The sequence below is a fragment of the Callorhinus ursinus genome, unplaced genomic scaffold, assembly GCF_003265705.2.
Source record: "Callorhinus ursinus isolate GAN/ISIS: 27379988/994484 unplaced genomic scaffold, GSC_fseal_2.0 scaffold9, whole genome shotgun sequence".
Lineage (NCBI taxonomy): Eukaryota > Metazoa > Chordata > Mammalia > Carnivora > Otariidae > Callorhinus > Callorhinus ursinus.
In genome coordinates, this window is record NW_027397071.1 from 64,726,598 (window position 1) to 64,748,855 (window position 22,258).

Sequence of the window (22,258 nt, forward strand, 5' to 3'; positions counted from 1 at the left end):
TGGAATAATTATAGAAACTGAGAAAAAGGGTGCCTGGCTGGCTCAGTCGGAAGAGCATGTTACTCTTGATCTCGGGGTTGTGAATTTGAGCCCCATGTTGAGTGTAGAGATTACTTAAATAAAATAAAATAAATAAATAAATAAATAAATAAATAACTTAAAAAATAACTGAGAACCAAGAGGAACTAACAATGGTTATCCTTATTTATCCTCCTTGACTTCTGTAAACTGTAGACTTCTTTCTAGAATTATGGGGTTTCCCCCTGAAACAGTTTCTAAGTCAGAGCTTATACATCTCCAATCCATTGTGGTTTTTAACTTGAGAAACCTATCTGAGTTCATTGGAAGAAGGTGGTTAATTGCTTTTTCAGGGTAGCTAATCAGCTCTATTGATTCCAACACATAACTAGATGTAAATCTGATCTTCAGCATAATGTATTGATGTGGATTAAATACTGTCTTCGTTGTTGTCTGTAGTGGTTTTGGTGCTTCTTATAGGATTCTTCCCAGATATGTGGTCTGATTCATGCTGTGCTTCCCACTGCTAAGTGTTCATACATGGCACCTAGCCACCTGGGTTCCCTGTCCTCCTTGGACAGTCTTCCTGAATCTTTTTTCTGATGTTAAAGTAGTCTGTGAGGGATAAATTTATTTGCCTCAAAGCATAATTGGTAACTGAAAACTTTTTCCCAGTGAAGAGCAGTGGTATGTGGTATTTATAGAGAATTTCATTTGAAAAAATCCTATTTTTCTTTAGAAGTCATACTTTGGACATACCTACTAATACTTGTCATATTAGAATCATCTTTTAAAATTTTGTTTTGGGGGTGCCTGGGTGGCTCAGATGGTTAAGCGTCTGCCTTCAGCTCAGGTCATGATCCCGGGGTCCTGGGATCAAGTCCCACGTCGGGCTCCCTGCTCAGCTGGGAGCCTGCTTCTCCCTCTGCTTCTCTCTCTCTCTCTCTGTCTCTCTGTCTCTCATGAATAAATAAATAAAATCTTTAAAAAAAAAAAATAAAATTTTGTTTTGGAGTGCCTGGCCGGCTCAGTCAGTAGAGCATGTGACTCTTGATCTCACGGCTGTAAGTTCAAGCCCCACATTGGGTGTAGAGATAACTTAATAATAAGATCTTTTTAAAATATATATAAATAAAATTTTGTTTTAATCTTAAATCTTTTGAGGTTAGAATCTTTAATGTTTTGGTTCTTTTATTTTTCTTTTGTTTTGGCTTCCTAGGTTAAACACCAAAACTGACATTTTAAAATTCTTGAAAATGCAGTATAGCTGAGTGATTATGATTAAGATGATGGGCTCTGATGCTAGACTGCCTGGGTTTGAATCACAGCACTGTGACCATAGGCAGATTTCATAATTCATGGATGACTTGGTTTTCTCATCTGTAAATGGGGACAATAAAAGCACCTATCTCAGGATTGTTGTAAGGGTTAATTAAGTTAGTTAATATTATGTCAAGCACTTAGTACCTAATTACTGTTATCATTTAGCTAAAGATGGAGTAAGGCAGACTCAGTAACTGACACAGATTCTCCTTATTTTTTTTTTTCTGACTCTCCTTATAAACAAAGTGTTCTGCAAATGTTTGGATGATAAAAATCCTGCTCAGTACAAGTAATTTCCCAAAAAGCCATAAAATCTCTATAAAGACTAGATTTCTGCTTCTCCATTTGAGAGTTTTGGTGTTTTCATTAAAGTGACATTAGTTAACATGGTTGAAGATAAAGGTTCAATTTGATGTTTGGGGAACAAGGAGAAAGCAACAAGAGATGAAGAGAACTAACAATTATGATTCACCCACTATGTGTGTCTGGTACTATGCTAAGCATTTTGTATCTCCTTTAATCCTGTCACAGTTTTTTCAACCCAGGGAAGTGGATATCATTTTTCCCTTTTCATGGATGAGGAAATCAAGGCCCGAAGAGATTAAAAAATTTGCCCAAAACATGATGAACACACAAATAACTGTATTATAAATGAGAATATATGTGACATAAGAGATAAAGGGAAGTGCTAGTGGGAGTTAAAAGAAGTAAGAGAACATATCCAGTTAGGGTTTTAGAGGAAGCAGACTTTAAAAAAAATTTTTTTTAAAGATTTTATTTATTTGTCAGAGAGAGAGAGAGAGGACACAAGCAGGGGGAACGGCAGGCAGAGGGAGAAGCAGATTCCCCACTAAGCAGGGAGCCCGATGGCAGGACTCGATCCCAGGACCCTGGGATCATGACTTGATCCAAAGGCACACTCAACTGACGGAGCCATACAGGCGTCCCAGGAAGCAGATTTTTAAAATGACCCTTGGAGGGGCACCTGGGTGGCTCAGTTGGTTGAGTGTCTGCCTTCAGCTCAGGTCATAATCTCAAGGTCCTGGGATCAAGCCCCGTGTGGAGCTCCGTGCTCAGCGGGGAGTCTGCTTCTCCCTCTCCCTCTCCTTCTGCCCCTCCCCCTCACTGCTTGTGATTGCTCTCTCTCTCCCTCTCAGATAAATGAATCTTTAAAAATAAAATAAAATGACCCTTCGAGGGTGGATAGTTTGACAGGACTGTGCCAGTTTAGATGCATTAGAGCAGTAATCCACAAGTCCATGGCATTTGAAAATACAGATAGATATCCGTGCCCTTTACAAGTTCAGCATCTCTGAAGTGTGAGGTCCAAACAGTTGTATTTTTTTAAAAAAACTTTATAAGTGATATTGCTGTGCTGCCAGGATTAAGAATGACTGCATTGTATACTGAAAATACATGGGCTGAATTCAGAATATTATTAGTAACCTAGTTTGTTCAGAATATAAAGTAAAACAGTGGGCATTGTAAGAAATTGGCTGAAAAGCCAAATTGGCTACCAGATTTTGGAGAGCTTTGGTTGGCAGAATAAGGAATTGTGTTTGTTTTAATACATCATTTAAGGTTTTTGTTTGTTTTGTTGTTTTGGTAAAAAATACATAACATAAAATTTACCATCTTAATGATGTTTAAAGGTATAGTTTGATAGTGTTACGTATATTTACATTGTTGTAAAACAGATCTTCAGACCTTTTTCATCTTGTAAATCTGAAATTCTGTACCCATTAAAAAACAACTCCCCTTTCTCCTCCCTCCTCAGCCCTGGTAATCATCATTCTACTTTCTGTTTCTCTGAATTTGACTTCTTTAGATATTTCATATAAGTGGAATTATACAGTTATAGAATGTGACAGGATTTCCTTACTTTCTAAAACTGAATATTATTCCATTGTATGTATATACCACATTTTGTTTATCCATTCATCCATCAATGAACATTTGGGTTACTTCTACCTGTTGGCTATTGTGAATAATGGTGCTGTGAATATGGGTGTGTATCTCCTTAAGACCCTGCTTTCGGTCCTCTTGGATATATACCCAGAAGTGGGATTGCTGGATCACAGGGTAGTTGTACTTTTAACTTTTTGAGGAACCTCCGTACTATTTTCCATAGTAGATTCAATCATTTTTTTAAAGATTTTTATTTATTTATTTGAGAGAGAGAGAATGAGATAGCACAAGAGGGAAGAGGGTCAGAGGGAGAAGCAGACTCCCTGCTGAGCAGGGAGCCCGATGTGGGACTCATTCCTGGGACTCCAGGATCATGACCTGAGCCGAAGGCAGTTACTTAACCAACTGAGCCACCCAGGCGCCCTAGATTCAGTCATTTTATAGTCCCACCAACAGTAAAAGCGTTTTGTTTGCCAACACTTATTATTTTCTGGGGTTTTTTATAGTAGCAGTTTTAACAGGTGTGAGGTGATGTAGCTCATTGTTTTTGATTTGCATTTTTCTCTCTGTTACTGATGTTGAGCATTTGTTCATATACCTGTTGGCCATTTTATATCATCTTTGGAAAGAAATGTCCTTTGCCTATTTTAATTAGGTATTTTGATTTTTTTGTTGTTGAGTTGAAGTTCTTTATATATTTTAGATATTAACCCCTCATCAGATGCATAATTTGCAAATATTTCTTCCACTTAAGGTTTTTATTTATTTATTTTTAAATTAACATATGTATTATTTGTTTCAGGGGTACAGGTCTGTGATTCATCAGTCTTACACAAAATCATAGTGCTCATCATAATACCTACCCTCCCCAATGTTCATCACCCAGCCACCCCATCCCTCCCACCCGCAACACTCAAGTTTGTTTCCTGAGATTAAGAGTCTCTTATGGTTTGTCTCCCTCTCTGGTTTCATCTTGTTTCATTTTTTCCCTTCCTTCCCCTATGATCCTCCGTCTTGTTTCTCAAATTCCTCATATCAGTGAGATCATATGATACTTGTCTTTCTCTGGTTGACTTATTTTGCTTAGCATAATACCCTCTAGTTCTATCCATTTCATTGCAAATGGCAAGATTTCAATTTTTGATGGCTGCATAATATTCCAGTGTGTGTGTGTGTGTGTGTGTGTGTGTGTGTGTGTGTGTGAACATAATACCCTCTAGTTCTATCCATTTCATTGCAAATGGCAAGATTTCAATTATTGATGGCTGCATAATATTCCATTGTGTGTGTGTGTGTGTGTGTGTGTGTGTGTGTGTGTGTATACACCACATCTTTTTTTTTTTTTTTAAGATTTTATTTGACAGAGAGACACAGTGAGAGAGGGAACACAAGCAGGGGGAGTGGGAGAGGGAAAAGCAGGCTTCCTGCGGAGCAGGGAGCCCGATGCGGGTTTTGATCCCAGGACTCTGGGATCATGACCTGAGCCGAAGGCAGCCGCTTAACGACTGAGCCACCCAGGTGCCCCAATATACCACATCTTCTTTATCCATTCATCTGTTGACGGACATCTAGGCTCGTTCCATAGTTTGGCTATTGTGGACATTGCTGCTATAAACATTGGGGTGCATGTGTCCCTTTGGATCACTACATTTGTATCTTTGGGGTAAATACCCAGTAGTGCAATTGTTGGGTCATAGGGTAGCTCTATTTTCAACTTTTTGAGGAACCTCCATACTGTTTTCCAGAGTGGCTGCACCAGCTTGCATTCCCACCAACAGTTGGCTTAGGGATTCCGTCAGTGTCTGCACTCTCATCCTGGTTTTGATTTGTATTTCCCTTCAGGGGATTAGATATCTGGCCATTTGGATATCTTTGCAGAAATGTCTGTTCATGTCTTCTGCCCATTTCTTGATTGGATTATTTGTTCTTTGGGTGTTGAGTTTGATAAGTTCTTTATAGATTATCTGATATGTCATTTGCAAATATCTTCTTCCATTCTGTCGGTTGTCTTTTGGTTTTGCTGACTGTTTCCTTTGCTGTGCAAAAGCTTTTTATCTTGATGAAGTACCAAGAGTTCATTTTTGCCCTTGCTGCCCTTGCCTTTGGCGATGTTTCTAGGAAGAAGCTGCTGCGGCTGAGGTCGAAGAGGTTGCTGCCTGTGTTCTCCTCAAGGATTTTGATGGATTCCTGTCTCACATTTAGGTCTTTCATCCATTTTGAGTCTATTTTTGTGTGTGATGTAAGGAAGTGGTCCAGTTTCATTCTTCTGCATGTGGCTGTCCAATTTTCCCAACACCCATTTGTTGCAGAGACTGTCTTTTTTCCATTGGACATTCTTTCCTGCTTTGTCTCCAGTTAAGGTTTTTAAACAGGTACTTTTTCTCTGTGTATAAGACACCTGGGTGGCTCAGTTGGTTAAGCGTCTGCCTGTAGCTCAGGTCATGGTCCCAGGGTCCTGGGATGGAGTCCCACTTCCGGCTCAGTGCTCAGCGGGGAGCCTGCTTCTTCCTCTGCCTGCTGCTCCCCCCGCTGCCTGTGTTCCCTCTCTCTCTGTCAAATAAATAAATAAAATCTTTAAAAAAAAAAAAAGATTTAATGTAACACTGTGTGTCAGTTATACTCAAAAAAAATTTTTTTTAAGATTTAATTCTTGGTATTTAAGTATACCAAATTTGGATACTAAAGGAAATTATACAACATAATTTCACTGAAGTTCTCTTGAGTTTAGGATAAATTCACTGGGGTCTTTACTGATTTAAGTGCAGTTTCCTCTTAAGGAAGGGATGGACTGAGTGACTTGCAAAGCTCCTTCCTGATTTTAAGAACAGTGTGTCTTTGTGTCTGAGGTACTAAATGGTGATTATAATAATTTCTATTTGTAAATTTTATTATTTGTTAAAATATCTGTGCATTATATTTTTGTTATTCCTTCAGGGTTTCAGACTTTTTTTAACTTTTTTTTTAAGATTTTATGTATTTATTTGAGAGAGAGAGAGAGAGCACGAGCAGAGGGGAGAGGGAGAAGCAGGCTCCCCACCGAGCAGGGACCCCCAATGCAGGGCTCAATCCCAGGACCCTGGGATCACAACCTGAGCTGAAGGCAGATGCTTAACCAACTGAGCCACCCAGGCGCCCTGATCTCAGACTTCTTAATCAAATTTTATTTGAGAAAAAGAAACTAAATGTAGAATTATATCTTGCTTTAAACATTTTTATTTGAAATTTTAGATTTACAGAAAAGTTAGAAAAATAGTAGAGTTCACCCAGGTTTCCCTATCCTTTTTTTAATTTATTTATTTATTTGAGAGAATGAGAGACAGAGAGAGTGCATGAGAGGGGGGAGGATCAGAGGGAGAAGCAGACTCCCTGCCGAGCAGGGAGCCCGATGCGGGACTCGATCCCGGGACTCCAGGATCATGACCTGAGCTGAAGGCAGTTGCTTAACCAACTGAGCCACCCAGGCACCCAGGTTTCCCTATTCTTAACACCTTCTATAACCATAGTAAAATGATCAAAACCAGAAAATTAACATTGGTACAATACTATATTAAACTGCAAATTCTAATTGTGCCAGTTTTTCCAGTAATGTACTTTTCTGTTCCAGGAACCAGTATAGGATTTCACATTTGTTTATTAGTTATGTCTCATTAGTCCAATCTGTAACAGATCCTCAGTCTTGTCTTTCATGACTTGGACACTTTTGATGAGTCAGTTATTTTGTAGAATGTCTCTTAATTTGGGTTTGTCTGATACTTTCTCATGATTAAACTGAAGTTTTGCATTTTTGGCAAGATTACTGCAAAGAGGTGTTTTGGCCCTGCCTTCTCAATGTATCCTATCAGTGGATTACATGATGTCACATGTTATTAAGTTTGAACACTCAGTTAAGGTGATGTCTGTTAGTTTTTATTACTATTAAGTTGAAATTTTTCCCTTTGTAGTTAATAAATACCTTGAGGCAGATACTTTGAGACTGTAAATATTCTCTTCTTGAGCTTTCTCCCTCTGATTTTATCATCCATCTATAGATAAACCAATCGTGATGATTACTGTAGTATTTGAGTACTGATGATTTTATATTTTCCTCATTCCTTCTATATTTGTAAATTAGATTTCTTCTGTAAGGAAAAGCTGTTTTCCTTCTTCTCTGCTTATGTATTCATTTATTTATGTCAATGTAGACTCCTGAACATTTCTTTTATTCTATGAGTTATAGTTCAAACTATTACTTATTTTATCTGCTTAAATTGTTCCAGTTTTAGTCTTGGGAGCTCATTTAGATTGGCTTCTGTTTCCTTTGGAAAAGCCCTCATCCTTTTTCAAGCATGTTCTTATTTTTTGGCACCACAAGATGTTCCAGGATCATCTTGTATTTTCCCTGCCCCAACCCTGGAATCATCTACAGAAACCAGGAGCAGTTGTATCAGAGAACATATTTAGAAGCCAAGATTTGAGCAGTACTATATCATTGCTACTTTGTATCTTGCTTTTAGGCCCTCTTAGCTAGGATACACACACACACACACACACACACCCTTATTTATTTCTACACGTATCTATCTATATTTGAAAATCCTTGACTTCATTCCATTCCTCTGACTCCAACTCAACACATCCCTTTTTCTTATTTATACCTTCTTTCCCCAACAGTGAGAAACCTGGCTTTCATGTACACTATAGTTATTTGTTCAATTCTAGTGTACACATAATTTCAGAATTGCTTAGAATTCTGAAATGGATTTACTAGAGTATGTATATTTGTTTATAATTCTTTTTACCTTTAGCCTTACAGCATCCAATGAAAATACCTTTTAACATAGTTATTTAGGGGGGCGCCTGGGTGGCTCAGTTGGTTAAGCGACTGCCTTCGGCTCAGGTCATGATCCTGGAGTCCCGGGATCGAGTCCCACATCGGGCTCCCTGCTCGGCAGGGAGTCTGCTTCTCCCTCTGACCCTCTTCCCTCTCGTGCTATCTCTCATTCTCTCTCTCTCAAATAAATAAATAAAATCTTTAAAAAAAAAACATAGTTATTTAGGTAGGCTATTTTCTTTCGTGTTTCCTTATGTGGTTATGTTATTTGTTTGTAATACCATTAGGTGGATTTGTTACTGCTTCTACTCCACTTGAGGGTCGCTCCATATTCTGGTTGATTTTATTTGTTCTTTAGGTATCTGAAACATTACTGTGGGCTCTTAACAGACCATTTTATGCTCATTTTATACAATGAGCAAATTAGATAAACAGACCAAATTAGATAAAAAGGGTATATACTCAAAGAAGAGTTGCTCCATTAACAACAGACCAAATTAGATAAAAAGGATATATACTCAAAGAAGAGTTGCTCCATTCTCATTTCTGCCACCCTGTTCCCAAATCCCCCTTTTTCCTATCTCTTTTCCCACCCATCTCCTTTAGATAACCAATCTCTTTAGTTACTGTATTACCTTTCTTGTATTTCCTTTGCACAAATGAGCAAATGTGTCTCTATTTTCTTATGATACTTTTTTTTTTTAAGATTTTATTTATTTATTTGACAGAGAGAGACACAGTGAGAGAGGGAACACAAGCAGGGGGAGTGGGAGAGGGAGAAGCAGGCTCCCCACTGAGCAGGGAGCCAGATGCGGGGCTTGATCCCAGGACCCTGGGATCATGACCTGGGCCGAAGGCAGACGGTTAATGATTGAGCCACCCAGGTGCCCCGATGCTTGTTTTTATATGAAGTGTAGAAAGGTAGCATGCCATAGATATTTTCTTGAACTTTTCTCTTTTCCCTTAACAGTATGTACTGGAAATTACTCCACATCGGCCCTAGAGATCTTTCTTTATATGGCTATGTAATACTCCACTATGCAGATGTGCCATAGTTTAATAAACACTCTCCTACTTACGAGTATTTAGACTGTTTCCAGGGGGCGCCTGGGTGGCTCCGTTGGTTGAGCATCTGCCTTCGGCTCAGGTCATGATCCCAGGGTCCCGGATCCTGAGATTGAGCCCCGCTTTTCCCTCTCCCTCTGCCTCTCCCCATTGCTTGTGCTTTCTCTCTCTCTCAAATAATTAAATAAAACTTAAATTAAAAAAAAATAGACTGTTTCCAGTATTTTTCAATTACAAGCATTGCTACAGTGATTACCTGGTGGCATGTCTATTTTTTTAGTTTTAGAAGTGGGATTTTTGCATCCAAAGTTAAGTGCATGTGTAATTTTGTTAAGCATTACCAAGTTTCCCTGCAGAAGGTTATACCAGTTTGTGGTCTCAGCAGCAATGAATAAGATTACCTGTTTTCCCACAGCTGTGCCAACAAAATATGTTGCCATATTTAAAAAATTTTTTTCCAGTCTAATAGGTGATAAATGGTATTGGTGGTGTTTTAATTTTCATTTTAAAAATTATGCATGAGTTGGATCACTTCTTCATGTTGAGAGTTATTTCCATATTTTTTTAAATTGTCAGTTTATGTCTCTCACCATTTTTCTGCTAGAATTTTAGGTCCTTTGTCCTCTAATTTTTAAGTGTTCTTATATATTAGAGATGTTAGCTCTTTGTAGTATATGTTGTGAATACTTTCCAGTTTGTCAGTTGTTTTTTGACTTTGATGTTTTTTGCCATGTAAAAATTTTTATGTGGTCAAATTTATTGATTTTTTTCTTAGAATTATATCCTAACTGGTATTTTACAAATATCCATTTCAGCTAATATTTACTGAGCTTATCATATACCCAGTGAGTACTGGGTACTTCATATCAAGTTAAAATTAAGCAGTGTGGGGGGCACATGGGTGGCTCAAGTTGGTTAAGCGTCCGACTCTTGATTTCAGCTCAGGTCTTGATCTCAGGGTTTTGAGATCGAGTACTGCATCAGTTTCCACACTGGGCGTGGAGCCTACTTAAGATTCTGTCTCTGCCCCTGCCCCCCCTCTAAAAAAATATTAAGCAATATGGGAAAAATTGGAAATAGGCTGAGTTTTAAAGAAGAGATGTATGGTTAGAAAAATTTTACCTATAAAATGAAATACGGGATGCCTGGGTAGTTCAGTTGTTAAGCACCTGCCTTCGGCTCAGGTCACGATCCCAGGGTCCTAGGATCGAGCCCTGTGTTGGGGTCCCTGCTCTGCAGGAAGCCTGCTTCTCCCTCTCCCACTCCGCCTGCTTGTGTTCCCTCTCTGGCTGTCTCTCTCTCTCTGTCAAATAAATAAAAATTTTTTTAAAAAAATGAAATACTATGTAACAAAACTTGTTTTTAAGCATATTTAGTGAAATGAAAAGATACTTATATATAATGTTAGGTTTTAAAAAGCAGCCTCCAAAACTACCTTTGGTATGGTATAGTTTTTCAGAGAAAATACTACCTGTAAAAAAAAAAGTATAGATGAAAGTACTCTAAAATGTTAATAGTGGTTTTCTCTAGGTATTAAACTATGTACGAGGGGCGCCTGGATGGCTCAGTCGGGTAAGCATCTGCCTTCAGCTCAGGTCATGACCTCAGGTCCTGGGATTGAGCCCCATGTTGGGCTCCCTGCTGAGGGGGCAGTCTGCTTCTCTCTCTCCCTCTCTCCTAACCCCATTCTTGCTATCTCTCTCTCTCAATAAAATCTTAAAAAAAAAAAATATGAGTTTTATTTTTTTTCATATTTGGTATAATTTTGAGCAGTTAGCTCACCTCTCTGTGCCTCAATTTCCTCATCTGTCAAATAGGCATGATATTGTAGTATCTATCTTACAGGTCTTTTTGCTAAGGATTTTGTAAGAGGATGCACTTAAAACAATGCCTGGCCTGTAATAAGCTTTCTGCTAGCTAATATTTATTATTACCTTTCTCTACAATAGCCACATTATTCTTGTAAGAAATGTTTTTTAATATTCCTTTCCATAGTAAGTTTTAAAATATGTATTTATATGCTAAGTTTTGAAAGTAATAAATGCTCATTGTATAAAATTTGAAAAATATGTAAGAGCATAAAGAAGGAAAGAAATACTACCAAATATGTAATGTGATTATAAATGGCACCTTATGGCACCTTATGAACTCTTACTTGCCAGGGATCTTTTTTTTTTTCTTTTTAAGAATTTATTTATTTGACAGAGCAAGCGTGAGAGTACAAGCAAGGGAAGCCACAGGCAGAGGGAGAGTGGGGGAATAAATAGATATTCTCCTACTTTCCAATTTTCAAACTTCTGCAAACTGTTCCTTATTTTTTCAGTAGGTGGTTCTCTTGCTAGAGAGTACAAGCAAGGGAAGCCATAGGCAGAGGGAAGCAGCCTCCGCACTGAGCAGAGAGCCTATGCGGGGCTCAATCCCAGGACTCTGGGATCATGACCTGAGCCGAAGGCAGACGCTTAACCAGCTGAGTTACCCAGGCACCCCTTGCCAGGGATCTTAACTATATTTCAAAACTTAAAGTAAACAAATAATATATTTAAAATTTTTAGATACTTGCATCAAATTCAGGAGAAATCAACAGGTTGTTTGCCAGCTTTCAAAAAAAAAAGTTGTCTGGGGCACCTGGGTGGCTCCCTGCTGAGCACTTTCTCCTCCCAGCTTGTGCTCTCTGTCCATATCTCTGTCTCTCTCTCTCAAATAAATAAATAAAAATCTTAAAAAAAAAGTCTGAATATAAATAACGACTTAAAAAGGTGTTATGATCTGGTTTATGTACAGCCTATCAGGATGAGAGCTGAAAATACAAACCAGAGTGCTGTTTGAGTCTTATCCTTTTATTTCCAAGTTACTGCACTTTAAATATATGTTAAAGGCATATTGATAACTGACACATTACTTATATCCTTTCAAGCAGCTCTTCTCCAGTTGTGAGAAAAGAACCTGATGTGCCTGTGTTCTTTCCGAATTCCGAGCTGGCAGAAAATGTAAGCATGTGCTTACAGAGTGGACCAACAGAGGGTGCCAGTAACAGCTCTGTAACATCAGGGGACCCAAAAATTGAGCAAGTAATGCAACCCTTGCCTCATCAACCATCAGATAATCAGAAAATATACCAGGATTTATTGGTAAGAAAATGTAATACATTTCATCTTTTCTGAGATGATTATTTAGTTTAGGGTAGACTAGTTAAGGCTCTCCTATCTTTAAACTGATTGGGACCTTGATATAAAAAGATTTTCCCCAAATTAATGACACATAATTTATTTCTTTTAGCTTTTCATGATTATGATAACCTAAATTTTGTATAAGCATTCCAGTCATCAGATACTTAGATAGCCAGGGGAAAATCTTCAAAACAAAACAAAACAAAGTAAGTACCAGAAAAAATAAGGAACAGTTTACAGAAGTTTGAAAATTGGAAAGTAGGAGAATATCTATGGTAATATTGCATTCAGGTAAGCAGATTTTTACTGAATACTTAGCTTAATCTAAGAAAGTGTACTAAGTAAAGGGGCACCTGGGTGGCTCAGTCCGTTAAGCATCCAACTCTTGGTTTCAGCTCGGATCGTGATCTCATGGGTCATGAGATCGAGCCTTGCAGGGGGCTCTGCACTCAGCCGGGAGTCTCCTTGTGGATTCTCTCCTTCTGCCTTCCCGTTTACCACCTCCGCCCATCTCACCCTGTCTCTCGAATAAATAAATCTTAAAAAACAAAGTGAGCTAAGTGAATAATACAAAGATAAATATGATAGTCTCTGCTCTCAAGAACCTAGGGGAAATAGCACATAGATACCAGTAGCAAACAGTTATAGGATAGGTTGAGAAGTTCTGTAAGCAAAGGCAGCATGGAATAATTCTGGATGATGGAAATAGTCATCTAGTCATCTTGGAAAAATTAGAATGTAAACTAAGACTTGAAGTTGAATGACCCTGTCACTTCCATCCAAACTGTAGACTTTGGAACATCTGAATTCTCCATACTTCATAGGGCCCTAAGTATTCATCAGTGAACACGTAATTGATATTTGCCTGCTGGGTCCTATACTTGTGCTAATAGCTGTGTGCTCAGGGAATGAAATGGGCTCTAATGTTAGGAAGGCAGAGGTAGTATCACGGGTCATTCTCATTCAGAGGGAGAAAAGAGAGGAGTCAAATTCTGAAAGTAACATAAAAATCTAATTTATAACTCTGAAACATTACGATTTTTCACATGAAAGCATGATTTAAAACTTTTGTTTATAGTTACTATAAACCCTTGAAAACACTTGAAATATTACTCAAATGATTTTAAATCTGTTAGTTTTAAAATGAACAAGTTGTGAACACTAAATTTCCTCTAGGGTCTGGTGAAATCATTTGTTGAGATGGGCTTCCTTTATAAAAGTCCCATAATATAAAAAACTTCCAAATATACTTGATTCTTTATAGAATTTGGCTAGATATTATTTTGCTTTTCCCCGGCCTTACTTAAGCTGCTATTTACATTTTTGTTTCCTAAGATTGTTAATAGTGGTTTTTCAAGTATATCTTTTTTCTTTTCATCAGAGTCAAGTGAACCACCTACTGAATAACTCCTCCAAAGAAAATGAGCAGCCATCTACCAAAGCAGTAATTATTAGCCATGAATGCACCAGAACACAAAATGTTTACCATAGAAAGAAAAAAAAAAGTGATTCAGGTCTGGTAGACAAAGATTGTGTTCTTAATGCAACTCTTAAACAACTCAGAAGCCTTGGAGTAAAAATTGACTCTCCCACTAAAGTGAATAAAAATGTCCATAAAGTGGATCATGCCAGGTAACTTTCAAATTTGTTTCATTTGTTTACTTATTTTCAAATTTTTATTTAAATTCTAGTTAATTAACATACAGTGCAATATTGGTTTCTGGAGTAGAATTCAGTGATTATAACTTACAAACAATACCTAGTGCTCATCATAACAAATGCCCTCCTTAATATCTATCACTCATTTAGTCCATTTCCCACCCACCTCCCTCCATCAACCCTGTTTCTTCTCTAAGAGTCTCTTATGGTTTGTTTCCCTTTTTTCTTTTTCCCCCTATGTTTGTTTATTTCTTAAATTCCACATATGAGTAAAATCATATGATATTTGTCTTTATCTGACTTATTTCGTTTAGCATAATACATTCTAGCTCCATCCACATCGTTGCAAATGGCAAGATTTAATTCTTTTTGATGGCTGAGTAATGTTCCACTATATATATATATACACCACATTTTTATCCATTTCATCGGTCAGTGGACCTTTGGGCTCCATAATTTGGCTATTGTTGATAATGCTGCTATAAACATCAGGGTGCACATACCCCTTCGAATCTGTATTTTTGTATCTGTTAGGTAAATAACTAGTAGTGCAATTACTGGATCGTAGAGTAGTTCTATTTTTAACATTTTGAGGAACCTCCAAACTGTTCTCCAGAGGGGCTGCACCAGTGCTATACCAGTTTGCATTCCCACCAACAGTATACCTCTTGTTTCTTGTGTTGTTAATTTTAGCCATTCTGACAGGTGTGAGGTGGTATCTCATCCTGGTTTTGATTTGTATTTCCCTGATGAGTATTATTGTTGAGCATCTTTTCATGTGTCTTTAGCAATCTAGATGTCTTTTTTGGAACAGTGTCTGTTCATGTCTTCTGCCCATTTCTTAAGTGGGTTATTTGTTTTTTGGATGTTGAGTTTGTTAAGTTCTTTATAGATTTTGGATGCTAACCCTTTATCAGATATGTCATCTGCAGATACCTTCTCCCATTCCGTAGGCTTAGGCTGCCTTTTAGTTGTTTTGTTTTTTTTTTAAAGATTTTATTTATTTATTTGAGAGAGAATGAGAGATAGAGAGCACGAGAGGGAAGAGGGTCAGAGGGAGAAGCAGACTCCCTGCTTAGCCGGGAGCCCGATGTGGGACTCGATCCCGGGACTCCAGGATCATGACCTGAGCCGAAGGCAGTCGCTTAACCAACTGAGCCACCCAGGCGCCCTGCCTTTTAGTTTTGTTGATTGTTTCCTTCACTGTGCAGAAGCTTTTTATCTTGATGAAGTATCAATAGTTCATTTTTGCTTTTGTTTCTCTTGCCTGTGGTGATGTGTCTAGTAAGAAGTTGCTATGGCTGAGGTCAAAGAGGTTTCTTCCTGTGTTCTTCTCTAGGATTTCAATGGTTTCCTGTCCCACATTTAGGTCTTTCATCCATCTTGAATTTATTTTTTTGCATATGGTGTAAGAAAGTGGTCCAACTTCATTCTTCTGCATGTTGCTATCCAGTTTTCCTAACACCTTTCATTGAAGAGACTGTCTTTTCCATCGGATAGTCTCTCCTGTTTTGTCAAGTAATCTATTAGATGCATCATATAGTTGTGTAATAAAGCTTGTTTTAAAAGATGAAAAAATTTTAGGGGACACCTGGGTGGCTCAGTCTGTTAAACATCTCTCTTTGGCTCAGGTCATGATCTCAGGGTCCTAAGACTGAGTCCCACATCAGGCTCCTTGCTTAGGGAGCCTGCTTCTCCCCCTGCTTGGGCGTGCTCTCTCTCTCTCACTCTGACAAATAAATACATTTTTTAAAAAAGATGAAAAAAATTTAGATGTATTGCAGCAATCTTATGAGAAAAAGGTATAAGCTTGCCACTCAATTCAGTTGATTCATCATTTATTCAGGGCCTACTATGTGTGTGATAACAAACCATCTCTACCCTATAGTAGAAGGGTGGGTTTTACATACATAAGAGATATTGTGGGGTGTTGGGTGAAGATGCCAACAAAATGCTCTGGGAGTCTTGGAGAAAGAAATGGACTCTTACTCATTTCTGGTGTTTGGAAGGTCTTCCTGGAGGTGATAGGGTGTGTGTCAGCTACTGGATATTCAGTTATGCAGTTGTACCATCTAAAAGGCAAAAACATTCCTTAGGAATGTGTTTTGAACAGTATAGTCCTACAAAGCTTACTTTTTGCTTACCAATTACAATTAGCCATGTTCTTCTGTTCAGATTCCTCTTCATCAAAGATGATTTAGCACATACTTGTTTTTAAAATCTGCAAATTATATTAAGATTAGCATGTTTCCTGTTAATTATTTTTATTGTTTTCTAGTTGTAAAAGTAATACAGTCTCATGATTTAAGAAAGTATTAAATAACACACAAGAATATCAGGTAAAATGTAAAAGTTCCAACTCCCCAAATTCCTCAATCTGACCTCCCCCCAAGGTTACTTCTCTTAACTGTTTCTTTTGTATTCTGTAGAATTGGTCCATGCATGTTCAAGTGTATGTGGGTTTGAAGAGTATTGCAATTTATTTGTTTTCTTTTGTTTTGTTTGCTTAAAATTATGTCTTTTATTTATATGTATATGCAGTTCTTTTGCATGCATTTAAACAGCTGCATAACATTCTGTTGTACCCATATACTATTAGATAGTGAACCTGTCCTCTGTTAATGGACTTTTAGGCTGAATCTCTTATTTCTTATCTCAAACAATGCTAAGTAAACATAATTCTATAGGAATTTGTATATTTGTTGGATAAAAAGTATATTTGTTGGATAAACTCTTAGAAGTAGGCAGGATCAAAGGATATGTGCATTTAAAGTTTTGGTAGTTGCTGCCATTGCCAGCCAAAATAGTTGTACCAATTCACATTCCTACCAACAGTGTAAGAGAGTTAAGGCTAGCATTTTTGAAGGTTTTATCTAAATACTGTGAGATGGCGGCTACGTAATGCATGTTGGAATATACAAATCACCCTGCTATCTGTGTGGAACAGTGTATTTTGGTGTGGTGCCTTTGCCGGGGGTGGGGGGGAAGATTTTAAGTAATTATTTCTTCAGAGCGGTTACCCAGTTTTAATGTCTTTACAGTGATACATTGGAAATAATAAATTTCTAGTATATAATGAACTTGATTGGTATTTTAGATGCTTTAGAATGAAATGGAAAGTAAAGTCTTTTTGATTTATCAGTGTGGGGTAGTCATTGTTTTAATCAGGATTATTCTGTTCTTTATTTAAATAATAATTTACATTATAAATTTATACTATGAAAAGTATACATGCTCAGGGTTGGTGTTTTAGAAAATGAAGAAAATGTCATTGAACTTATAACATCTGAAGAAAATCAGCTTTTTAAGAAACAGTTGCAGTTTTACTATATATACAATTTAAGAAATGTTTTCTTTAAGCATTTTAATATTGTGATCTTTATCCATTTTTAAAATTGAAAAACTCATGGATATACGTTCATAGATAGGATTTTAACTTCGTATAAGATAATTTTCTCAAGGAAGTGAAAGCCAATATGAAAAAAAATTGTTTTCAGTTCAAAGCAATATATTAAATTAAGTATTTCCATAGAGGGGTAGGCTGGCAAAAACCTAACAGTAACATAGCTATATCTTCATATGAAAAAAATTTTTTTAAGTCATATTATACGGTATAAGTTGTATAAAATATTGTAGAGCTTTGGAAATAGAGTTTGCTATTTGTTTTGTTTTCATTGTCAAGGTAATATAAACTTACTTTGTAAAATATAGGAAAAAACTGTATCCATACCAAACTCATTTATTATTAAAGCTTTACTTTTGTTTTTCCTTTTATTCTTTATCTAAAATTATTTTGTTTTTAGATTTTATTTTTATTTATTAGAGAGAGAGAGAGCATGAGCAGGGGAAGGGGCAGAGGGAGAAGTAGACTCCCCTGTGAGCAGGGAGCCCAGTGCGGGGCTTGATCCCAGGACTCTGGGATCATGACCTGAGCCAGAGTCAGATGGTTAACTTTTTTCTTTGCTATGCAAAAGCTTTTTATCTTGATGAGGTCCCAGTAGTTCATTTTTGCCTTTGTTTCCCTTGACTTTGGAGATGGGTCTAGCAAGAAGTTACTGTGGCCAAGGTCAAAGAGGTTGCTGCCTGTGTTCTCCTCTAGGATTTTGATGGATTCCTGTCTCACATGTAGGTTTTTCATCCATTTTGAATTTCTTTTTGTGTATGGTGTAAGAAAGTGGTCCAGTTTCATTCTTCTGCATGTTGCGATCCAGTTTTCCCAACACCATTTGTTGAAGAGACTGTCTTTTCCATCGGATAGTCTTTATTACTTTTTCAAGGATTAGTTGACCATATAGTTGTGGGTCCATTTCTGGGTTCTCTATTCTATTCCATTGATCTGTGTGTCTCTTTTTTGTGCCAGTACCATACTGTCTTGATGATGACAGCTTTGTAATAGAGCTTGAAATCCGGAATCGTGATGCCTCCAGTCCAGAATTGTGATACCACCGGTTTTGGCTTTCTTTTTCAGAATTGCTTTGGCTGTTCGGGGTCTGTTGTGATTCCTTACAGATTTTAGGATTATTTGTTCCAGCTCTATGAAAAAAGTTGATGGTATTTTGATAGGGATTGCATTGAATGTGTAGATTGCTCTAGGTAGCATAGACATTTTAATGATATTTGTTCTTCTAATCCATGAACATGGAACGTTTTCCCATTTCATTTTGTCTTCCTCAGTTTCTTTCCTGAGTGTTCTAGTACAGATCCTTTGTCTCTTTGGTTAGGTTTATTCCTAGGTATCTTCGGTTTTGGGCAATTGTAAATGGAATCGACTCCTTAATTTCTCTTTCTTCTCTCTCACCATTGGTGTATAGAAATGCAACTGATTTCTGTGCATTGATTTTATATCCTGCCACTTTGCTGAATTCCTGAATGAGTTCTAGGGGTGGAGTTTTGGATTTTCCACATAGAGTATCATGTCATCTGCAAAGAGTGAGAGTTTGACTTCTTTGCTGATTCAGATGCCTTTTGTTTCTTTTTGTTGTCTGATTGCTGAAGCTAGGACTTCTAGTACTATGTTGAATAGCAATGGTGATAGTGGACATCCCTGCCATTTCCTGATCTTAGGGGGAAAACTCTGTTTTGCCCTATTGAGAATGATATGCACTGTGGACTTTTCATAGATGGCTTTTATGATACTGAGGTATGTTCCCTCTATCCCTACACTATGAAGAGTTTTAATCAGGAAAGGATGCTGTACTTTGTCAAATGCTTTTTCTGCATCTGTTGGAAGGATCATAGGGTTCTTGTCCTTTTATTTATGTATTGTATCACATTGATTGATTTGCGGATGTTGAACCACCCTTGCAACCCAGGAGTAAATCCCACTTGGTTGTGAATAATCCTTTTAATGTACTGTTGGATCCTATTGGCTAGTATTTTGGTAAGAATTTTTGCATCCATGTTCATCAGGGATATTGGTCTGTCATACTCCTTTTTGGTAAGGTCTTTGGTTTTGGGATCAAGGTAATGCTGGCCTCATAGAAAGAGTTTGAAAGTTTTCCTTTCATTTCTACTTTTTGAAACAGCTTCAGAAGAATAAGTATTAATTCTTCTTTAAATGCTTGGCAGAATTCCCCTGGGAAGCCATCCAGCCCTGGGCTCTTATTTGTTGGCAGATTTTTGATTGCTGCTTCAGTTTCCTTGCTGATTATGGGTCTGTTCAGGTTTTCTATTTCTTCCTGTTTCAGTTTTGGGAGTTTATACATCTCTAGGAATGCATCCATTTCTTCCAGATTGCCTAATTTGTTGGCATAATAGCTGCTCATCATATGTTCTTATAATTGTATTTCTTTGGTGTTGGTTGTGATTTTGCCCCTTTCATTCATGATTTTATTTATTTTGGTCCTTTCTCTTTTCTTTTTAATTAAGTCTGGCCAGGTGTTTGTCGATCTTATTAATTCTTTGAAAGAACCAGCTCCTAGTTTCCTTGATCTGTTCTACTGTTCTTTTGGTTTCTATTCATTGATTTCTGCTCTAATCTTTATTAGTTCTCTTCTCCCACTGGGTTTAGGCTTTATTTGCTGTTCTTTCTCCAGCTCCTTTAGGTGTAAGGTTAGGTTGTGTTTTTGAGATCTTTCTTATTTCTTGAGAAAAGTTTGTATTGTTACATACTTCCCTCCTAGGACCACCTTTGCTGCATCCCAAAGGTTTTGAACAGTTGTATTTTCATTTGTTTCCATGACTTTAAAAAAAAAAATCTTCAATTTCCTTGTTGACCTGTTCTTTAGTAGGATGCTCTTTAACCTCCATGTATTTGAGTTCTTTCCAAATTTCCTCTTGTGATTGAGTTCCAGCACTGTGGTGTGAAAATATGCAGGGAATGATCCCGATCTTTTGGTACCAGTTGAGACCTGATGTGACCCAGTATATCATCTGTTCTGCAGAATGGTCCATGTGCACTCGAGAAGAATGTGTATTCTGTTGCTTTAGGATGGAATATACTCTGAGCATATCTGTGAAGGCCATCTGGTCCAGTGTGTCATTCAAAACCCTTGTTTCCTTGTTGATATTCTGCTTAGATGATCTGTCCATTGCTGTGAATGGTGTGTTAAAGTCCCCTACTATTTCTTATTGTATTATTATCAGTGTGTTTCTTTAATTTTGTTAATTGGTTTATATAATTGGCTGCTCCCATGTTAGGGGCATAAATATTTACAATTGTTAGATCTTCCTGTTGGATAGACCCTTTATGATATAGTGTCCTTCCTCATCTCTTACTACAGTCTTTGGTTTAAGATCTAATTTGTCTGATATAAGGATTGCTACCCCAGCTTTCTTTTGATATCATTAGCATGATAAATGGTTTTCCACCCCCTACTTTAAATCTGGAGGTGTCTTTGGGTCTAAAATGAGTCTCTTGCTGACAGACAGCATATCGATGGGTCTTGCTCTTTTATCTAATCCAGTACCCTGTGTCTTTTGATTGGGGCAATTAGCCCATTTATATTCAGAGTAACTGTCAAAGGTTGGGAATTTAGTGCCATTGTATTACCTGTAAAGTCACTGTTTCTGTATATTGTCTCTATTCCTTTCTGGTCTGTGTTACTTTTGGCCTGTCTCTTCGCTTAAAGGATCCCCTTTAATATTTCTTGCAAGGCTGGTTTAGTGATCACAAATCCTTTTAGTTTCTGTTTGTCCTGGAGGCTTTTTATCTCTCCTCCTATTTTGAATGACATCCTTACTGGATAAAGTATTCTTGGCTGCATATTTTCTCATTTAGCACCCTGAATATATCATGTCACTCCTTTCTGGCCTGGCAGGTCTCCGTGGATAGGCCTACTGCCAGTCTAATGTTTCTACCCTTGTGGGTTACAGACCTCTTGTCCTGAGCTGCTTTCAGGATTTTCTCTTTGTCTCTGAGATTTGCAAGTTTCACTATTATGTCAAGGTGTTGACTCTTTTTATTGATTTGAGGGTGTTCTCTGTGCCTCCTGAACTTGAATGCCTGTTTCCTTCCCCAGATTAGGGAAGTTCTCAGCTATAATTTGCTCCAATATATCTTCTGCCCCTCTCTCTCTTTCCTCTTCTTTTGGGATTCCAATTGTTATAATATTGTTTTGCTTTATGGTATCACTTATCTCTTGAATTCTCCCCTCATGATCCGGTATTTGTTTATCTCTCTTTTTCTCAGCTTCTTTATTCTCTGTCATTTTGTCTTCTATATCACTAATTCTCTTCTTCCTCATTTATCCTAGCAGTTAGAGCCTCCATTTTTTATTGCATCTCATTAATAGCCTTTTTAATTTCGACTTGATTAGATTTTTAGTTCTTTTATTTTTCTAGAAAGGGATTGTGTAGTGTCTTCTATGCTTATTTTGAGCCCAGCCAGTGTCATCCTGAGACCATGCTGTCCCACCTAGGATTCCGCCCTGTTTACCCACCTGAGCACTTTTCAGGCCCCGATGTCCCTCACCGGAGCAGACTTCTGAAAGTTCTGATTTAGTGTCCTATCACCTGCCGGTAGCCGGCTGACAGAAGCCCCCTCCCCTCTACGGTTTATCCTCCCATATATCACCTCGGATTCACTTCTGCACCTCCTACCTTGCAGAAAGTGGTCACTATTACTCCTGTTTTATAGATAAGGAAATTAAGTATCAATTTGCTCAAGGCCCCATAGCTATGATTTTAAACCTACTCTTCTCTAACTCCAAACTCCAAAGTTGTTTTGTTTTGTTACTGTTTTGCTCTATTGCTTACTGCTTATCTAATTAATAAACATGGTGGTACATGTTTTGACCATGCTGTGTCTACCAAAAAAAAAACCCAAAATTTTTTTTAGCTTTACATTAGGAAATAATGTTTCCAAGTT

At 37.6% G+C, this 22,258-nt stretch overlaps 1 protein-coding gene across 14 annotated transcripts in view; it reads left to right on the forward strand.

The window, feature by feature from the left end:
• The window catches only part of STIL (STIL centriolar assembly protein), a 75,591-nt gene that overhangs the window by 45,913 nt on the left and 7,420 nt on the right, over nucleotides 1-22,258 (forward strand). For 13 of the 14 annotated variants that reach the window (XM_073896798.1, XM_073896804.1, XM_073896793.1 and 10 more), the window contains 2 exons: nucleotides 12,039-12,252; nucleotides 13,673-13,923. In XM_073896798.1, coding sequence (XP_073752899.1) covers nucleotides 12,039-12,252; nucleotides 13,673-13,923 — 465 coding nt within the window. The remainder of the gene's footprint in view (nucleotides 1-12,038; nucleotides 12,253-13,672; nucleotides 13,924-22,258) is intronic. The other variant, XM_073896796.1, reaches the window with a different exon arrangement.